Source organism: Pollachius pollachius (assembly GCF_949987615.1).
Source record: "Pollachius pollachius genome assembly, chromosome: 11".
Taxonomy (NCBI): domain Eukaryota; kingdom Metazoa; phylum Chordata; class Actinopteri; order Gadiformes; family Gadidae; genus Pollachius; species Pollachius pollachius.
In genome coordinates this window covers 14,132,944-14,148,571 of record NC_136944.1, presented here as the reverse complement: position 1 = coordinate 14,148,571, position 15,628 = coordinate 14,132,944, and the positions used below count along the sequence as shown (strand labels likewise).

The 15,628-nt window shown below is 49.8% G+C and overlaps 1 protein-coding gene across 1 annotated transcript in view; it reads left to right on the top strand.

Moving 5' to 3' along the window:
* Positions 1-13,542, top strand: part of znf385c (zinc finger protein 385C) — a 122,703-nt gene extending 109,161 nt beyond the window's left edge. Inside the window, exons 7-11 of the mRNA XM_079746277.1 lie at positions 7,878-8,264; positions 8,555-8,742; positions 9,336-9,434; positions 11,525-11,614; positions 12,936-13,542. Coding sequence (XP_079602403.1) covers positions 7,878-8,264; positions 8,555-8,742; positions 9,336-9,434; positions 11,525-11,614; positions 12,936-13,169 — 998 coding nt within the window. The 3' untranslated portion in view covers positions 13,170-13,542. The remainder of the gene's footprint in view (positions 1-7,877; positions 8,265-8,554; positions 8,743-9,335; positions 9,435-11,524; positions 11,615-12,935) is intronic.
* Positions 13,543-15,628: the final 2,086 nt, after the last annotated feature.

Sequence of the window (15,628 nt, the reverse complement as noted above, 5' to 3'; positions counted from 1 at the left end):
AGGGTCTGATAACTTTTCTTTGCCATAACACCCTCTATGTCCCCTCTATGGCTCTATTTGGGTCTCCCAAGCTGAAGAGAAACAATGATGTTAGTGTGTGTTTGTGTGCTTGTAAGTATGGTTCTCTGGAGCCCCCCCCCATCATTTTTTACCGACCGAGGCTGACCGTGATGAATGTCTGGTGGGCCTAGGCTGTTGGGCTGGCAGGGTGTTTATGGAGGAACAAAAGCAAGGGTATGTTAATGCAGGCGCCTACAGAGAGATCGATCAGAGTGTAATTTGGGTCATTTTCAGCCATCTTTCCAGCCTCAATCTGTGATCTTGAATCGCTCTTGAATGCTACTCTGCCCCTGTGTTACCTTCACTTAGATAGACAGCAGATGTATTTGAGAGGCTGCCCTGGACAACAGTCAACGACGTGTCGCATAGAAACTATAACGGCAACCCAGGGAGCTAGCTCACCAGCCATTGGTCAGACGTTGTGTCCAGTGTAACATAAATTGAGAATCCCATTCACTTATTTTGACTTATTAACTTATGAGCTGTTTTAGGAAGGCCTGAATAAAGCTTTTGGAATGACATGTTTTGCTGATGTCAGGACAGTTCTTTCATTGTTCTCCCGTGGTGCTCTTGCCTTTGTCTAGTTTCATTAGTCCACCGAAAGAGATAACAGTACTGTCGCTCTCTCTCGCGGCCTCACCTCCCTCCCTCCTTCCCTTACTCCCGCCCTCGCTCTGGTAAGTTGTACCTCATACTCTTCCTCACTAACTTTGCCCGAGATAAGATTGCTATCTGTGCGGAATTGAAAAATGTGTGTGTGTGTGTGTGTGTGTGTGTGGGCATGTATGTGTGTTTGTGCGATAGAGGAGGATGTGAAGGAATAGATAGCGTTATAGGCAGAGAGATAGTCTATCCGTGCACATGCATATGCACGCAGATATTTCCACACCCACAAACACAGCAACACAGCAACACACCAATACACACACGCACCCACCAACACAAACACACACACACACACACACACGCATACACACATTTTCGTACAAGCACAGCATTTTGCGCATTGAAAGTCTCCTTCAGGAAGGAGAAAGTGGACAAAGGACTTGGGGCCTGATAAGGCCGGCACTCATCAATTTCTATTTTAATATGGAACAGTTGCAAGCAGGAGGAAGAAAGGTAGGAGGAGGTGGAGGAGGAGAGGGAGGAGGAGGTGGAGGAGGAGAGGGAGGTGGAGGAGGAGAGGGAGGAGGAGGTGGTGGAGGAGAGGGAGGAGGAGGTGGTGGAGGAGAGGGAGGAGGTGGTGGTGGAGGAGAGGGAGGAGGAGGTGGTGGAGGAGAGGGTGGAGGAGGTGGTTGAGGAGAGGGAGGAGGAGGTGGTGGAGGAGAGGGAGGAGGAGGTGGTGGAGGAGAGGGAGGAGGAGGTGGTTGAGGAGAGGGAGGAGGAGGTGGTGGAGGAGAGGGAGGAGGAGGTGGAGGAGGAGAGGGAGGAGGAGGTGGTGGAGGAGAGGGAGGAGGAGGTGGAGGAGGAGAGGGAGGAGGAGGTGGTGGAGGAGAGGGAGGAGGAGGTGGAGGAGGAGCGTTTGAGTTTAGATCCTCTGCCCGAGCCGACCCGGGGCCGGGTGGGGCCCATATTTCCCACCACTATCCTCGGGCCGGGCCTTTGATCGAGCGTTTGTGTTGTTTTTTTAATCATTGCTTTAGTGGCCTAATCTGAGGAGAAATCTATGCCATAAACAGAAATATTATAGGCCTTTATTACACGGGTCTTCTCAATGCCGTGGAACGCTCTGTTCACTTGCATGGGCTTTTCACAACTTCCGGCGGTGAATTATATTTGATAATCCACCGTTGCTAAGTATAATTGACCACTGTCAAGGAAAACAAAGGACTTTTTGCCTCTAATGACGTCTTTGGTATCACTCCGCATGTAGTCCGGTAACTTGTCAACCCCAGCGGCTTCGGTTGCTAAGCGACGTCAACGTCTTTGGCGGACTATTTCTCTGCTGATCAACACTACGAATGCTGGTAACAAATAAATTGTAAAAAGACACACCATGTGAAGTTATTTTTTCGTTTTGGCAAGTAGCCGTGTAATAAGCGGGATAATGTATAGAACGTCGCCGGTCATTATCGAAAATAAGCCCCTTCAGGGCGAAGCAGGACACCTCGCGTTCTATACATTATCCCTTACATATATATTTAGCAGAGTAGGCCTCCTAGGCCATCCAAACTAGGTCATTCTCGTTCATTGTCTGTGTTCATCATTGTTCACGTTTCTTCATTCAGATCTTTTTGCAATCAATTCCATTTTGAATAAACAAACTGCGCCGTTACATGCTTCGTCCTTGTTGCATTATTTAGTAGATAATTCTTAACAGATTTCTGTAGTTCAAACAACTCTGAATCGTATTTGAGAACGTCAGACATATCAGCCCATGTATTAAAAAAAATGTCAGGTTGAATTCGGACCTGGTCTCATAATTACAGGTAATGTGTCGGGCCGAGCCGGGCTCAGACAACGTGCACAGGCTCGGATCGGGTCGGGTAGTGGAGGAGAGGGAGAAGGAGGTGGTGGAGGAGAGGGAGGAGGAGGTGGTGGGAGAGAGGGAGGAGGAGGTGGTGGAGGAAAGGGAGGAGGAGGTGGTTGAGGAGAGGGAGGAGGAGGAGGAGGTGGTGGGAGAGAGGGAGGAGGAGGTGGTGGAGGAAAGGGAGAAGGAGGTGGTTGAGGAGAGGGAGGAGGAGGTGGTGGGAGAGAGGGAGAAGGAGGTGGTTGAGGAGAGGGAGGAGGTGGTGGGAGAGAGGGAGGAGGAGAGGGAGGAGGAGGTGGTGGAGGAGAGGGAGGAGGAGGTGGTGGTGAGAGAGAGGGAGGAGGTGGTGGAGGAGAGGTAGGAGGAGGTGGTGGAGGAGAGGGAGGAGGAGGTGGTGAGAGAGAGGGAGGAGGTGGTGGAGGAGAGGGAGGAGGAGGTGGTGGAGGAGAGGGAGGAGGAGGTGGTGAGAGAGAGGGAGGAGGAGGTGGAGGAGAGGGAGGAGGAGGTGGTGGAGGAGAGGGAGGAGGAGGTGGTGGGAGAGAGGGTGGAGGAGGTGGTGGGAGAGAGGGAGGAGGAGGTGGTGGAGGAGAGGGAGGAGGTGGTGGTTGAGGAGAGGGAGGAGGAGGTGGTGGAGAGAGGGAGGAGGAGGAGCAGAGTCAGGAGGAGGTGGCGGAGGGGAGGTGGGAGGAGGTGGTGGGCGAGAGGGAGGAGGAGAGGGAGGAGGAGGAAGAGAGTCAGGAGGAAGTGGTGGACTAGAGCAAGGAGAATATAGTCGAGGAGACTGAGGAGGAGGTGGTAGTGAGGAGGGGGAGGAGGTGGTGGAGGAGGGGGAGGAAGTAGAAACCAAACTAGGCATGGAAAGGGGTAAGATAAGATAGAGGGGGAGGAGGGAGGAGGAGGTGGTGGAGGAGAGGGAGGAGGAGGTGGTGGTGAGAGAGAGGGAGGAGGTGGTGGAGGAGAGGGAGGAGGAGGTGGTGGAGGAGAGGGAGGAGGAGGTGGTGAGAGAGAGGGAGGAGGTGGTGGAGGAGAGGGAGGAGGAGGTGGTGGAGGAGAGGGAGGAGGAGGTGGTGAGAGAGAGGGAGGAGGTGGTGGAGGAGAGGGTGGAGGAGGAGGTGGTGGAGGAGAGGGAGGAGGAGGTGGTGGAGGAGAGGGAGGAGGAGGTGGTGGGCGAGAGGGAGGAGGTGGTGGGAGAGAGGGAGGAGGAGGTGGTGGGAGAGAGGGAGGAGGAGGTGGTGGAGGAGAGGGAGGAGGTGGTGGTTGAGGAGAGGGAGGAGGAGGTGGTGGAGGAGAGGGAGGAGGAGGAGCAGAGTCAGGAGGAGGTGGCGGAGGGGAGGTGGGAGGAGGTGGTGGGCGAGAGGGAGGAGGAGAGGGAGGAGGAGGAAGAGAGTCAGGAGGAAGTGGTGGACTAGAGCAAGGAGAATATAGTCGAGGAGACTGAGGAGGAGGTGGTAGTGAGGAGGGGGAGGAGGTGGTGGAGGAGGGGGAGGAAGTAGAAACCAAACTAGGCATGGAAAGGGGTAAGATAAGATAATGGGGGGGAGAGAATCAGGAGGAGGTGGTGGAGAGGAGGGAGGAGGATGAGGAGAGTCAAGAGGAGGGGGTATATGAGAGTGAGGAGGTTGTGGAGGATATTGAGGAGGCGGAGGATGAGGAAGTAGAAACAAAACTGCATGGAAAGGCGTAAGATAGGATAATGGGGGAGAGAGAGAGAGAGAGAGATAATCCTTTGTAGTTTTTATGAATTACTTGGTGAATAAGACGCAATGACGAAGGGAGAAAATTAGGATTGAGAGAGAGAAAGAAAGAGAGTGCAACGAGAGAGAGAAACAGAAAAAGAGAGAGATAGTGAGAGAGAGAGCGAGAGACAGAGAGAGAGAGAGGGAGAGAGAGAGAGAAAGAGAGAGAGAGAGAAAGAGAGAGAGAGAGAGAATGAGAGAGTGAGAGAGAGACGCAGATAATCCGTTGTATTTTTTTTGAATAATTTGACGGTTCCAAGACACTTTTTTCTGAGGGGGTAGCGCACTTTAATGAGCCCCCAATTGTGTGCATGGCCTCATGTGAAATTAAAATGCAGTGGAGCGGGCTTTTGCGGACACACATACATGCACGCACGCACACACGCACACATCCATATACACACACATACCCACACACACACTACAGTGCTAACATGTAATAAAATGGCACTCCAAATTAGCTCTCTACAAAATGAGTTATGTGTGTAATAAAACAGAGGGCTGTCTGGGACAGCTTACTCTGGTCTAATGACCAAATGATCAGAACCATTTAGAGCCGATAACCCACCCATCTGCTCTGCAAGTAGATCAACACACTGCCGCTTAACACAAGGATACGTTTGAGATGTACAACTTTACCATGGCCTTGCACTGTACAGAATAGTAATCATTGTTGCATACACTGCAGAGATGAACTGCAAAGGAGAAACTAGCTCCTAGTCCATTGAAACACAGAGCATGGATGATTGTGTTTATTAGTTGTATAGCTAGGTTTGAACCAGTGTGCATACTATTTATCTATTATCTTTTGTATTTGTTTTATATTTTATGCATTTTGTGTGTACATTTTACACTTTATAAATTTGTGACTAGTAGAATTTCAAAGAACCAACATACCAAGACAAAACCTACCAAGCGATCAAATCCAATTCTGCTCAGCAAAGGAACAACCATTATCAACCATTATCAATGGTTGACTCCAGATATTGGGGAGCACGTTTTGTTGCTGGCATCTTCAAAGGCAACAACCAGCCAAGTAATGATAATTACTACTTAGTTTCTGAGATGATGAGAGGGAGAGAAAAGACGGATAGAAATAGAGAGAGAGAGAGAGAGAGAGAGAGAGAGAGAGAGAGAGAGAGATTTTGTTTGCATATGTCTATGGATCAATACACTGTATGTCGTTCCTCAGATATATATTTACTCCGGGAGTCTGTCCACTTTAATTGGATGGGCAGGACTTGCGTTAAAATCCCTTTCGAGTTCAATGAAAGCAACGATAGCCTCTATGACAGTGATGTTAACACCAGCACTCTGTGGCTGCAGAGTACCATTCCGCGGGTAATTGACTGTGTCGGGTGGCGAGAGACTGGACTTTGATCTGACAGACTGCCAATCTCGCTGGCAGTCTGTGTCATCACATGAGTCTCTAGGGGTTACGAAGGGGGTTGATTGACGGGCGAAATGACAGGAGGTATTGTCTAAGGATCTGTGTGTGTGTGCATGTGCGTGTGTGTGTGTGTGTGTGTGTGCGTGCGTGCATTTGCGGGGGCTGAAGGGCCTACCCAAGTGGTAGCATATTTTCGTTCACCCTCACATGTTTTTTTGTGACTTTTTGTGACAGAAGGCATTGTCTTTGCCTTCTGTGTTTATGTTTCCTAAAAGGCTCGGGAGATGTGGCGGAATTCCCCTTCACTAAGATATCTCCAACAATCCTGAATGAGTGAATGAGTTCCTTTTTGAATGAATCCAAGACTCACTCACTGGATTTTCCCAGCAGCCTCGGCGCCGGCGAAATCCCTGGATCGGTATCACCTCCAGACATGCCAGGGACTTCTCCGGTGGCCTTGTCTTTTACTTTAAGCTGAGGATCATAGCCTCGTGTCTGGGCGGCGGAGCTAGGGGGGCGGCGGGGAGCCGAAATACCCCAAGGGGTCATTCTCATTAAAGCCCAAAAAACTATGGGGACTGCCTGATCTCTGCTCTTGTACGCTCGGATTCCTTTCTGCAAAAAAAAACAAAACAGGACAAGAGGGGATGACCCCTATCTCCGTGATGAATTCAGTGTGGGACGTGAACAGAGGGAAAAATCAATGGAGCGCGGTCGGGGTTGTTGGCGGAGGGAAGGAGAGAAAATGAAATGGATATATATAGCGTCGGTTCACTGGGGGCTAAAGTGTGTGACTCCCTCGGGGAGGAGTTCAGGGGAGGAGAGAGGTGTGTGTGTGTTTGTGTGTGTGTGTGTTTGTGGGTGCGTGTGTGTGATGGAACTCCTGTGACTTATCGGCCCGGTTCTGGCAGTCGATTGGATTGTTTGTATTGACTGAGCCTCAGGTCTTTTACTTGATATTTGAATAGCGAGGGCGAGCGGAGGTGTGAGGTGGGAGAGAGAGAGAGAAAGAGAGAGAGAGAGAGATAGTGTTGGTGTTGAAGGTTAGAGGACTGATGACATTTGTTCTTCTGAACTGGTGATCTCTATTTTAATCTTGTCCTCTAATTGTTCAAAACAGAACAATGACAATGCTAGTTCAATACCAATACCAATACATTTCAAATGTTACTCACACAACATCCACTAAATCACACACAGTTTTCTGAAATGCGCAAGCTAACAAGCTTATAAATGCCAAGCTGACCTCGACCTTCACGTGTATGGTGTTTGTTAAAGCCCATCAGCGCATTAACTTCTATCATAAGCTTTGCCGTTTTTATGTTGAAAATACCTTAATGAAAAGGTTTTATTCCAGTTCTATTGAATTAGTGTTCAGATTCTCCTTTGTCAACTGGTACGGGTCACTTCCCCTAAATATATATATAGATTGCAGGGTATTGTGAAATGGGCAGCAAAAGTGCAGGCACAACCTTGAATAACCTTCCTCGTTTGTACCAGGTTAGGATTTTGAAGAAGGCTGGCTGATCATAGCCCCCCCTGTCAAAGGAGTTCATGTTGCTTCTGTCTAGCCCTAGCCTGGGTAGCCCCGCCCATTCTTCCAGTGAATTTGAATTCGCCCTGCACAAGGGTCTGGCGATGAGCAATACATTTCTTTCTGCTTCCGATATGTTTTTGCGCGAGCCAATCACCAAGCTGGCTTTTCCCCTTGGTGCACTATTGGCTGGTTTAACCAGTGACGACAGGGAAGCGACGGAAAGCAGTCAATCGCGTACAGAGTCAGTTGAACTAGGCCCGTTGATCATGCCTCTTGTGCTGAAGAAAATGACGGCAGCTTCCCCAGACCAACGTGCAATCTACATTTGGCTTTGTCTGGTAATAGCCAGGCTAGTCTGGCCCCAGATACAATCTGCCAAAAAGGACAAATTGGACAAATAGACTTAGAAAACGAATTTGCCCCTCGTTGCCATTTAACTTTTGGATAACTCTATGTGATTTTATCCTTCACTTATTTAAGCAATTATTTATGTTTGTCTGATGGTTATGAGTTTACTGCTTAGTTTCTTCTACAAATGGTTCCATTAGGGATAATGCAAAAATCCTTGATTGTTGAACACAAGTTCATCAAACGAAGCCATACTGCAGCCGCCTTTTCTCCCACGTCACCCTCTGGGCAGACGAAAGGTGAGGTCAAATGTTCTGACTTTCCGTTCTTCCCCAGGTATCATCACTCTGCCCGCTCTGGAAGCCCCCGACCAGGAGGTGAGGATGGAGGAGAGTCCCCCCAGCAGCTCAGCCATGCTGACGCCCGAGTCCGAGGTCTCCTCCGGGGACTCCGTGGCTCTGTCGCCTCCCCAGGTGTCCCCCTCCCCGCAGCAGGCCTCCGAGACCGCCTCTGACGCCGGGACCCCGGAGTCCGTCGGTTCCGTGGGCACGGACCCGGGGACGGACCCGGGCATAGGCACGGTCAGCCCGGGGCTCACTGCGGAGGTTGAGGCGTGCACGGAGGAAGATAAGGACGACGCCATGAAGGGCAAAGCACACCTCCATTGCCCTGTCTGCAAGGTCACAGTCAACTCCACCTCCCAACTGGACGCGCACAACACCGGTGAGTGGGATGGCTTTACGGCTCTCAAACCTGTGGCTTCTTGTGATTGAGAGGTGGAGGGGTAGGGGGGTTAGACAGCCTAAAACAGCCTTTTTCAAAACGGTGCAGCTACTGCATGCTAGACACTTTTTAGTTCTGAGTCAGATTCAGTAGTGACGGCCAGGCATATTTTTTTGCAATCAAATTAAATGAACTCCAATACAGCAGTCGAGGCTCCGGTGCAGAGGGAGCTCTGCTTTTTATAACCTGCAGTGGGTAATTACCCTGAACTGACCTCTGACCTCTTCTAGGCACCAAGCACAAACTGATGCTGGAGGGTCAGCCTGTGCAGCCGCGGCGCCGGGGCAAAGCGGTGGCGGCCCGGTCCGCCTGCAAGACCAAGCGGCTTGGCAGCAAGGGCAGCGTGGGGGTGCCCAGCAAGAACTTCCAGTGTGAGGTGTGCGAGATCTTCGTCAACTCCGAGACCCAGCTCAGTCAGGTGAGGCCGCGGAGGAAGACGTTGGCTCCACGTCGTAGTTTCACATCAGGGAAGGGGGGGCGGGGAGGGGGGATCTAACGTCAAGACACGTATGTAGAAAAAAGAATTGTTCAAAATGTATCAAGGGACGCCAACTGTTTTTTTATGTTATCACATCACAACTCACAGGAGCTTTAGTGAAGCTAAGTTAAACCTTGAATCAGGTGACTGTATGGCAGGAAGGATGATTCGATGGATAGATTAATGGATATCGATATGGAAAAACTATGTGCTTTAACGATAGAGGCAGGAAGGGAGCAATGGATTGCTCGAGGCAGAGGCAGTGAGGCTGAACTTTGGTTGCTGTAGATTGGTTAAGGCGATAAGTCCACGGGCGTCCTAACAGGATTCCCTTCAAGATGCCCTTCTTAGAGACGATGCCTCTGCAGCAGTAGCCCATTAGTAGCTCGACGATACACATGACTACGATGACTGTTGCCACCGAGGCATTTATTTTGTATTTGTTATAATTCACGCCAGTCAAGGGTGCTTCAAACAAAGCTTAACTGTGGCTGTTGCTACTCCACTGATGCATTTCTCTGGGTTCTCCACAGCACATGAACAGCAGGAGGCACAAGGACCGATTGGCAGGCAAACCCCCCAAACCCAAGTTCACCCCCCACAACAAGACCCCGCAGAGCACCAGCTTAGCGGTAAGTCACAGCAGGCACCCAGATGAGGCAGACACACAGTGTCACATAAATAGGCAATCAAGCAGACCCTCAAGGAACACAAACTAGACATAATTGCTTTTTCCTTATCGCAGATTTGCTACGAATAATGCCCGTAAACTATGCAAGAATTGGAGCATAAATCTAAAAATGATTATGAGTTTAGCTCAGAACAGCCAAGCACTATTTTGGAGCGCGCATTTTTCTGTTGTTACAGTTGGCTGGTTTGACCTTAATTCTGACAGACTCAAAATGCGCGCGTGCACACACACACGCACCCCACACATGGTGCACACACACACACACACACACACACACACACACACACACACACACACACACACACACACACACACACACACACACACACATACACACATACACAGAGAGACAGGTACACTCTGGCACATACTTAGACCTCATTACAGTGTCCTCAGGGATGGGGGAGGGGAGGGGGACGACGACTGGGTGAGACAGCATGTCTGTGTGTCTGCCCTGTCAGGTAGGTTAAGCACACACACACACACACTCTGTTGTAAGTAATGAACCCCACGCACCCCCCCCCATCCCCACACAGGAGACAGCTCGCCTGTTCTAAAACAGTCTCTCTGGTCCCACCACTGACCAGCCCTGACAACAGACTCCTGAATCAGCACTCGCCATTAATCACTCCTTTTTTCCCTCGCTCCTGTCATATGTGATGCACCTTATCTCTCCTTCTCCTCCCACTCATGGTACCTCCTCCTCTTCCTCCTTCCCCTCTCCCTTCTTCCTCATCCTCCTCCTGAAACTCTACGTCTCTCCTCTTCCTCCTCCTTTTCCCACTGATACCCTCCCTCCTCCTCCTCCTGATACCCTCTCTCCTCCTCCTCCTGATACCCCCCCTCCTCCTCCTCCCGTCACTCCTCCTCCTCCTGATACCCTCCCTCCTCCTCCTCCTGATACCCCCCTCTTCCTCCTCCTGATACCCTCCCTCCTCCTCCTCCTCCTCCTGATACCCTCCCTCCTCCTCCTCCTCCTCCTGTTACCCTCCCTCCTCCTCCTCCTGATACCCTCTCTCCTCCTCCTCCTGATACCCCCCCTCCTCCTCCTCCCGTCACTCCTCCTCCTCCTGATACCCTCCCTCCTCCTCCTCCTGATACCCCCCTCTTCCTCCTCCTGATACCCTCACTCCTCCTCCTCCTCCTGATACCCTCCCTCCTGCTCCTCCTGAAACCCTCCCTCCTCCTCCTCCTCCTCCTCCTCCTGATACCGTCACTCCTCCTCCTCCTGATACCCTCGCTCCTCCTCCTCCTGATACCCTCCCTCCTTCTCCTGATACCCTCCCTCCTGCTCCTCCTGAAACCCTCCCTCCTCCTCCTCCTCCTCTTCCTCCTGATACCCTCACTCCTCCTCCTCCTGATACCCTCCTCCTCCTCCTGATACCCTCCTCCTCCTGATACCCTCCCTCCTCCTCCTCCTCCTGATACCCTCCCTCCCCCTCCTCCTGATACCCTCCTCCTCCTGATACCCTCCCTCCCCCTCCTCCTGATACCCTCCCTCCCCCTCCTCCTGATACCCTCCTCCTCCTGATACCCTCCCTCCTCCTCCTCCTCCTGATACCCTCCTCCTCCTCCTGATGCCCTCCCTCCTCCTCCTCCTGATACCCTCCCTCCCCCTCCTCCTGATACCCTCCCTCCCCCTCCTCCTGATACCCTCCTCCTCCTAATACCCTCCCTCCTCCTCCTCCTCCTGATACCCTCCTCCTCCTCCTGATACCCTCCCTCCTCCTCCTCCTGATACCGTCACTCCTCCTCCTCCTGATACCCTCGCTCCTCCTCCTCCTCCTCCTCCTGATACCCTCACTCCTCCTCCTCCTGATACCCTCCTCCTCCTCCTGATACCCTCCCTCCTCCTCCTGCTGATACCGTCACTCCTCCTCCTCCTGATACCCTCGCTCCTCCTCCTCCTCCTCCTCCTGATACCCTCACTCCTCCTCCTCCTGATACCCTCCTCCTCCTCCTGATACCCCCCTCTCCTCGCCCTGATACCCTTCTGTCCACATCCTGATACCCTCTCCTCCCTCCCTACAGAGTGTCCGATGGAGTGGCTATGCAGGCGGGGCGGTGTCGGCCATGAAGAAAGTGTTCAGCCAATACAACCTCACCTCCCTCTCCTCGCAGGTGAGTGAGACGGAGGAAACCATGGGACAGTGATAAGGCTAAGGATATGACCTTTTTGAATTGACCAGGGCCAGGGGGGATGGAATAGAAAGTCTGAATGAATTTCCATTGCTGGCGCCCCGAAGCAGGCTTTGCTGTGCTCTTTTCATAGGGTCAGTCTTTTGTGAGTCATTTAAATGAGTTGTCCATTAAACCGCCAAACACCCATTAACCTACCCTTTCTTAATATATCACACTGAGAGCTGCCTGAGTGAGCATCTCTTAGTGAACTAAGGTGGAAAATTAAATGTGAGCTGGGATCTAAAAAGTATATTCTTACCTTAGGGACCAATTCTTCCATATTGTTGAGAAAAGTAAATCTATTTAGTAGAGTCTCCAAGGGATTCACAGGCATACATATACCTCACCCCTTTACCATAAGTCCCTAAATCCTCTAAAGGGCAAGGAAGAACTCCCAATAACTCCAAAGAAACATTGAGAAGTGCCACACAAGGTGGGTCCTTCCTTCCAGGGACATTGTGGACATAGCAGATTGTTCAATTATGACCAATCATGAATGTAAAATAAAATATCATCAATCAATCATGTCATCAATGCTTCAGTCCTAGACATATGACAAGGCATGAACCAAAGTTGAAAGAATTATCATAGATCATCATAATTCCGAAGATAAAAAAAAAAGGGTTTCTAGGAAGGAGGTGGGCGTTTTATCCCCATGGTTATTACCCGCGGCAACTTTGTAATATTTTATAGAACCACCGTTGAATATGAGCGTTATAATGAGCAATGTTGTATGAAATGCTTCACACACAATGTCGTTATTTTCTTAGTGTCCGGGAAGCCTTACCCTCTCTCGAATGCAAACATCATGTTAACCGCTGGTCAGAATGAGCTTCAGCATCCACACACACCATGGCGTCATGCTATTACTGTCCGAAAAGAATAGCCCTCTCTTGGACGCTGCAGTCAACTGCCCTGACAGAGCACTACACATCCACACACAGCTCACCGCCTGTATCCCTTGGTCGTGAATTTCGAAGAGTATACTAAAAGGCATCACGCAAAGATCGTTACCCGCGTTCGGAAAAGAATGTTAGGCAGAGATTTGCAAAAACCATCGGATTTTACTCATGTTTTCTCTAAATGATGGTCTGATCTCAATAGCCATGGCATAGATCACAATGTTGACGATCATATCATGCATATTGTCCCCAAAAAATAAAACGAAAAAAGGTTTTGGGTTGACGTGCTCTTTAAATACGGTTCTTCTATTATCCTCCATCTCCCGACCATCATGACCTGTATCTCCCCCACCTTGCAGACCAAGCTGGCCTTGCAGAAGCAGCTCTCCAAGACCCTGACCGCCACGAGCTTCCTGCCCAGCGCGCTCACCCAGCCGGCACTGTGCGCCATGGCTGCCAACCCCCTGGCCCTGAGGCACCCGGGCGGCACCACCACCTTCATCCAGAACCCCTTCCTGGGACCCGCACTGTTCCGGCCCGCCCCGGGGCCCCTGAGGGCCACACACACGCCCATCCTCTTCTCCCCCTACTGAAAACGAAACAGAAAGCCGGGGCTGGCTCCCTATTCATCCACCCAGGGTTATTTACCGCAATGTTACCCCCCTTCAACCCCTACCCTTCTCCCCACCCCTACCCACTCCCCATTCATCCTTAGTGTGACCAACTCCATAAGGGCCACACACTGAAAACTATGCAGCCCATCTGACCTAAGACATAGAGAGAGAGAGAGAGAGAGAGAGAGAGAGAGAGAGAGAGAGAGAGAGAGAGAGAGCACACACAAGCCCTGAGTTGAGATGAATCCTAAGTCATTGAGGCCTCGCCCTTGACTTCCCCTCCATGCCTCCTTTCTGCCTTCTGAGATCCTGAACCAGGAGGCAGGTCGGGTGGGCGGGGCTTCTACGGGACGCCGGGGCAGGCACAGGGAAAGGGAGGTCTCTCTCATAGCCATTTGTGTGGGTCAACATGGTTCATCCATGGTGTCGTCGTGTCACTTGTTAGAGAACAATAGGAAAATCTAGTTGTAAATATGGTGTGGTCCGCCAAGAATAAGCTCCCTTTACTCGATGCTCTTTTTCTGCTCTATTTTGTTTTGTTCTGAACTAGCCATGGGGGGGGAGAAGTCAATTAATAGTTGGTGCGGTTGTGTCTTTGGCCTTGTCTGCAGCGGAGACACGAGCCATTCGTTTCGGCTGGAAATGCTGTTCTCGGCTGTGCCCCTGAGCGTTCTAGATCCCCTCAGAAGAACCTTGTCAGAACCTTCTAGTCCATCCCCCCCCCAAACGAACCCTTAGTGACGTGCTCAGCCTCCTCTCCTTCCTCCTATTTTTTGTTCATGTTGTTCAGAGTGTTGAAATCACACAGATCAGACAGGTAGACTTCACGATGATTCAGCCATTTTTCCGCTTCTCTTCCCTCCCCTCCCCCCAAGTCCATCTGCTGTCTAATTCACAGCCAGGGTCAAACGCCTTCTTTATTTATTTCCTATCCCACGTCCTCAGGATTTAGCGCTCATGAATAACCCCCCCGCAAAGCTAAAAGTCATACTGTTTCTGCCTTTCTTTTTTTGGTTTGTGATAAAGACTTCTTTCGCGGCCTCATTGTGATGGTACACCCACACCATTATCATCTTCCAAAAACAATCAGCGCACACAGATTATTCCAGAAGTTGCTGTTTTATCATTGTGAATTCTTGTTATTTTTTGATTGATGAATTTCTGCCTTTCTTTGCCCGACAGGCCTTGTTTTCGTCCTTGCCATTTGTGTTCGTTATTTGATAATACGATAAGACAGAAAAATATAGAAACATAATAGACAAAAACAAAATACCAACAGGACACACTGACAAAACCATCACAGAAAATATGACGGGCAAAGTCTGAGCTTTCCAAACTGGTGTCATCCAACCATGCAGTTGGATGCGCATGTGAACAGCTCACCCTACTCCACGCCGATCAAGACAAACATTTACATCTATCGAATGACGGGAATAAAGCACAGTGCCATGGCAACCACATTCAAAGCACCTTAAAGCTCATTTAATTACAAAAGCAATTTAAGTAGTTTTTCTTTTTTTGGTTCCTTAAAATTGTTTTCAAACAAACTAATGCCAATTCAACTGAACATTTCAGTTAAACATAAACAATCAAGTTAGATCAGATTCCGACTTTAAAACATGACACGTCGGGATTCTCAATTTCGTATTTTAAAGCAATACATCCGATATGTTAGAAATGTGTTACTGTGTTTTTATCTTTGTGTGAAGGGTGGCTTTATTTGGTCTGTACTGTACAGTCTCGTGTCTCCAGCTATGAACTCCCATGTACCCTGTTCCTCTCATTCGGAAGTGTCTGTGAAGAGGAAAATGAAAAGACAGGGACTTCATTGATGCCATTGCTCTTAATGCTTTCATGTTGTCAGGATCCTTACATGGAGACACAGAGTTGATGTGCCCCATTCATTGTTTATTTTTATTCTCGTACTGTAAAAGAGAGAGAGGGTTCTTCGGCTACATCTGACTTTACTGTTTCACAAGATTAAGAAAAGATATGTATACGGTTTTCTTCTTAAGAATATCATGTTGAAGAGAAAGTTGTTCCGAGTTGGTGTCAGATATCTTACGATCTTGATGGGTTTGTCCGTCTCTCCCCCATATCTACCATTCTTTCTTTGGGAGAACGATTCTTATCAACCTTCCTCAACGCTCTACCAAACAACACTCATATCACTTAAACTAAGAGTAACGGAGAGAAAATCCTATAGATTTTCATTGTGCAATATACAGTATGTAGTTGTCTTTGGTGTAACAGTGCCATCTGTTGTAAAAACCTAGTAATTGCGACAAGTGCTTGTGCTTCTCCATGATTTTGGGTCTTGCGATTGCATCTAAGGACCTCCAAGTCTTTTCCAGAGGTCTCTTATTGCCATACCAATGTGTGTTTTAACACCTACTCTCTAACACAATATCAAAGGACTGGCCATGCTTTCAACATCC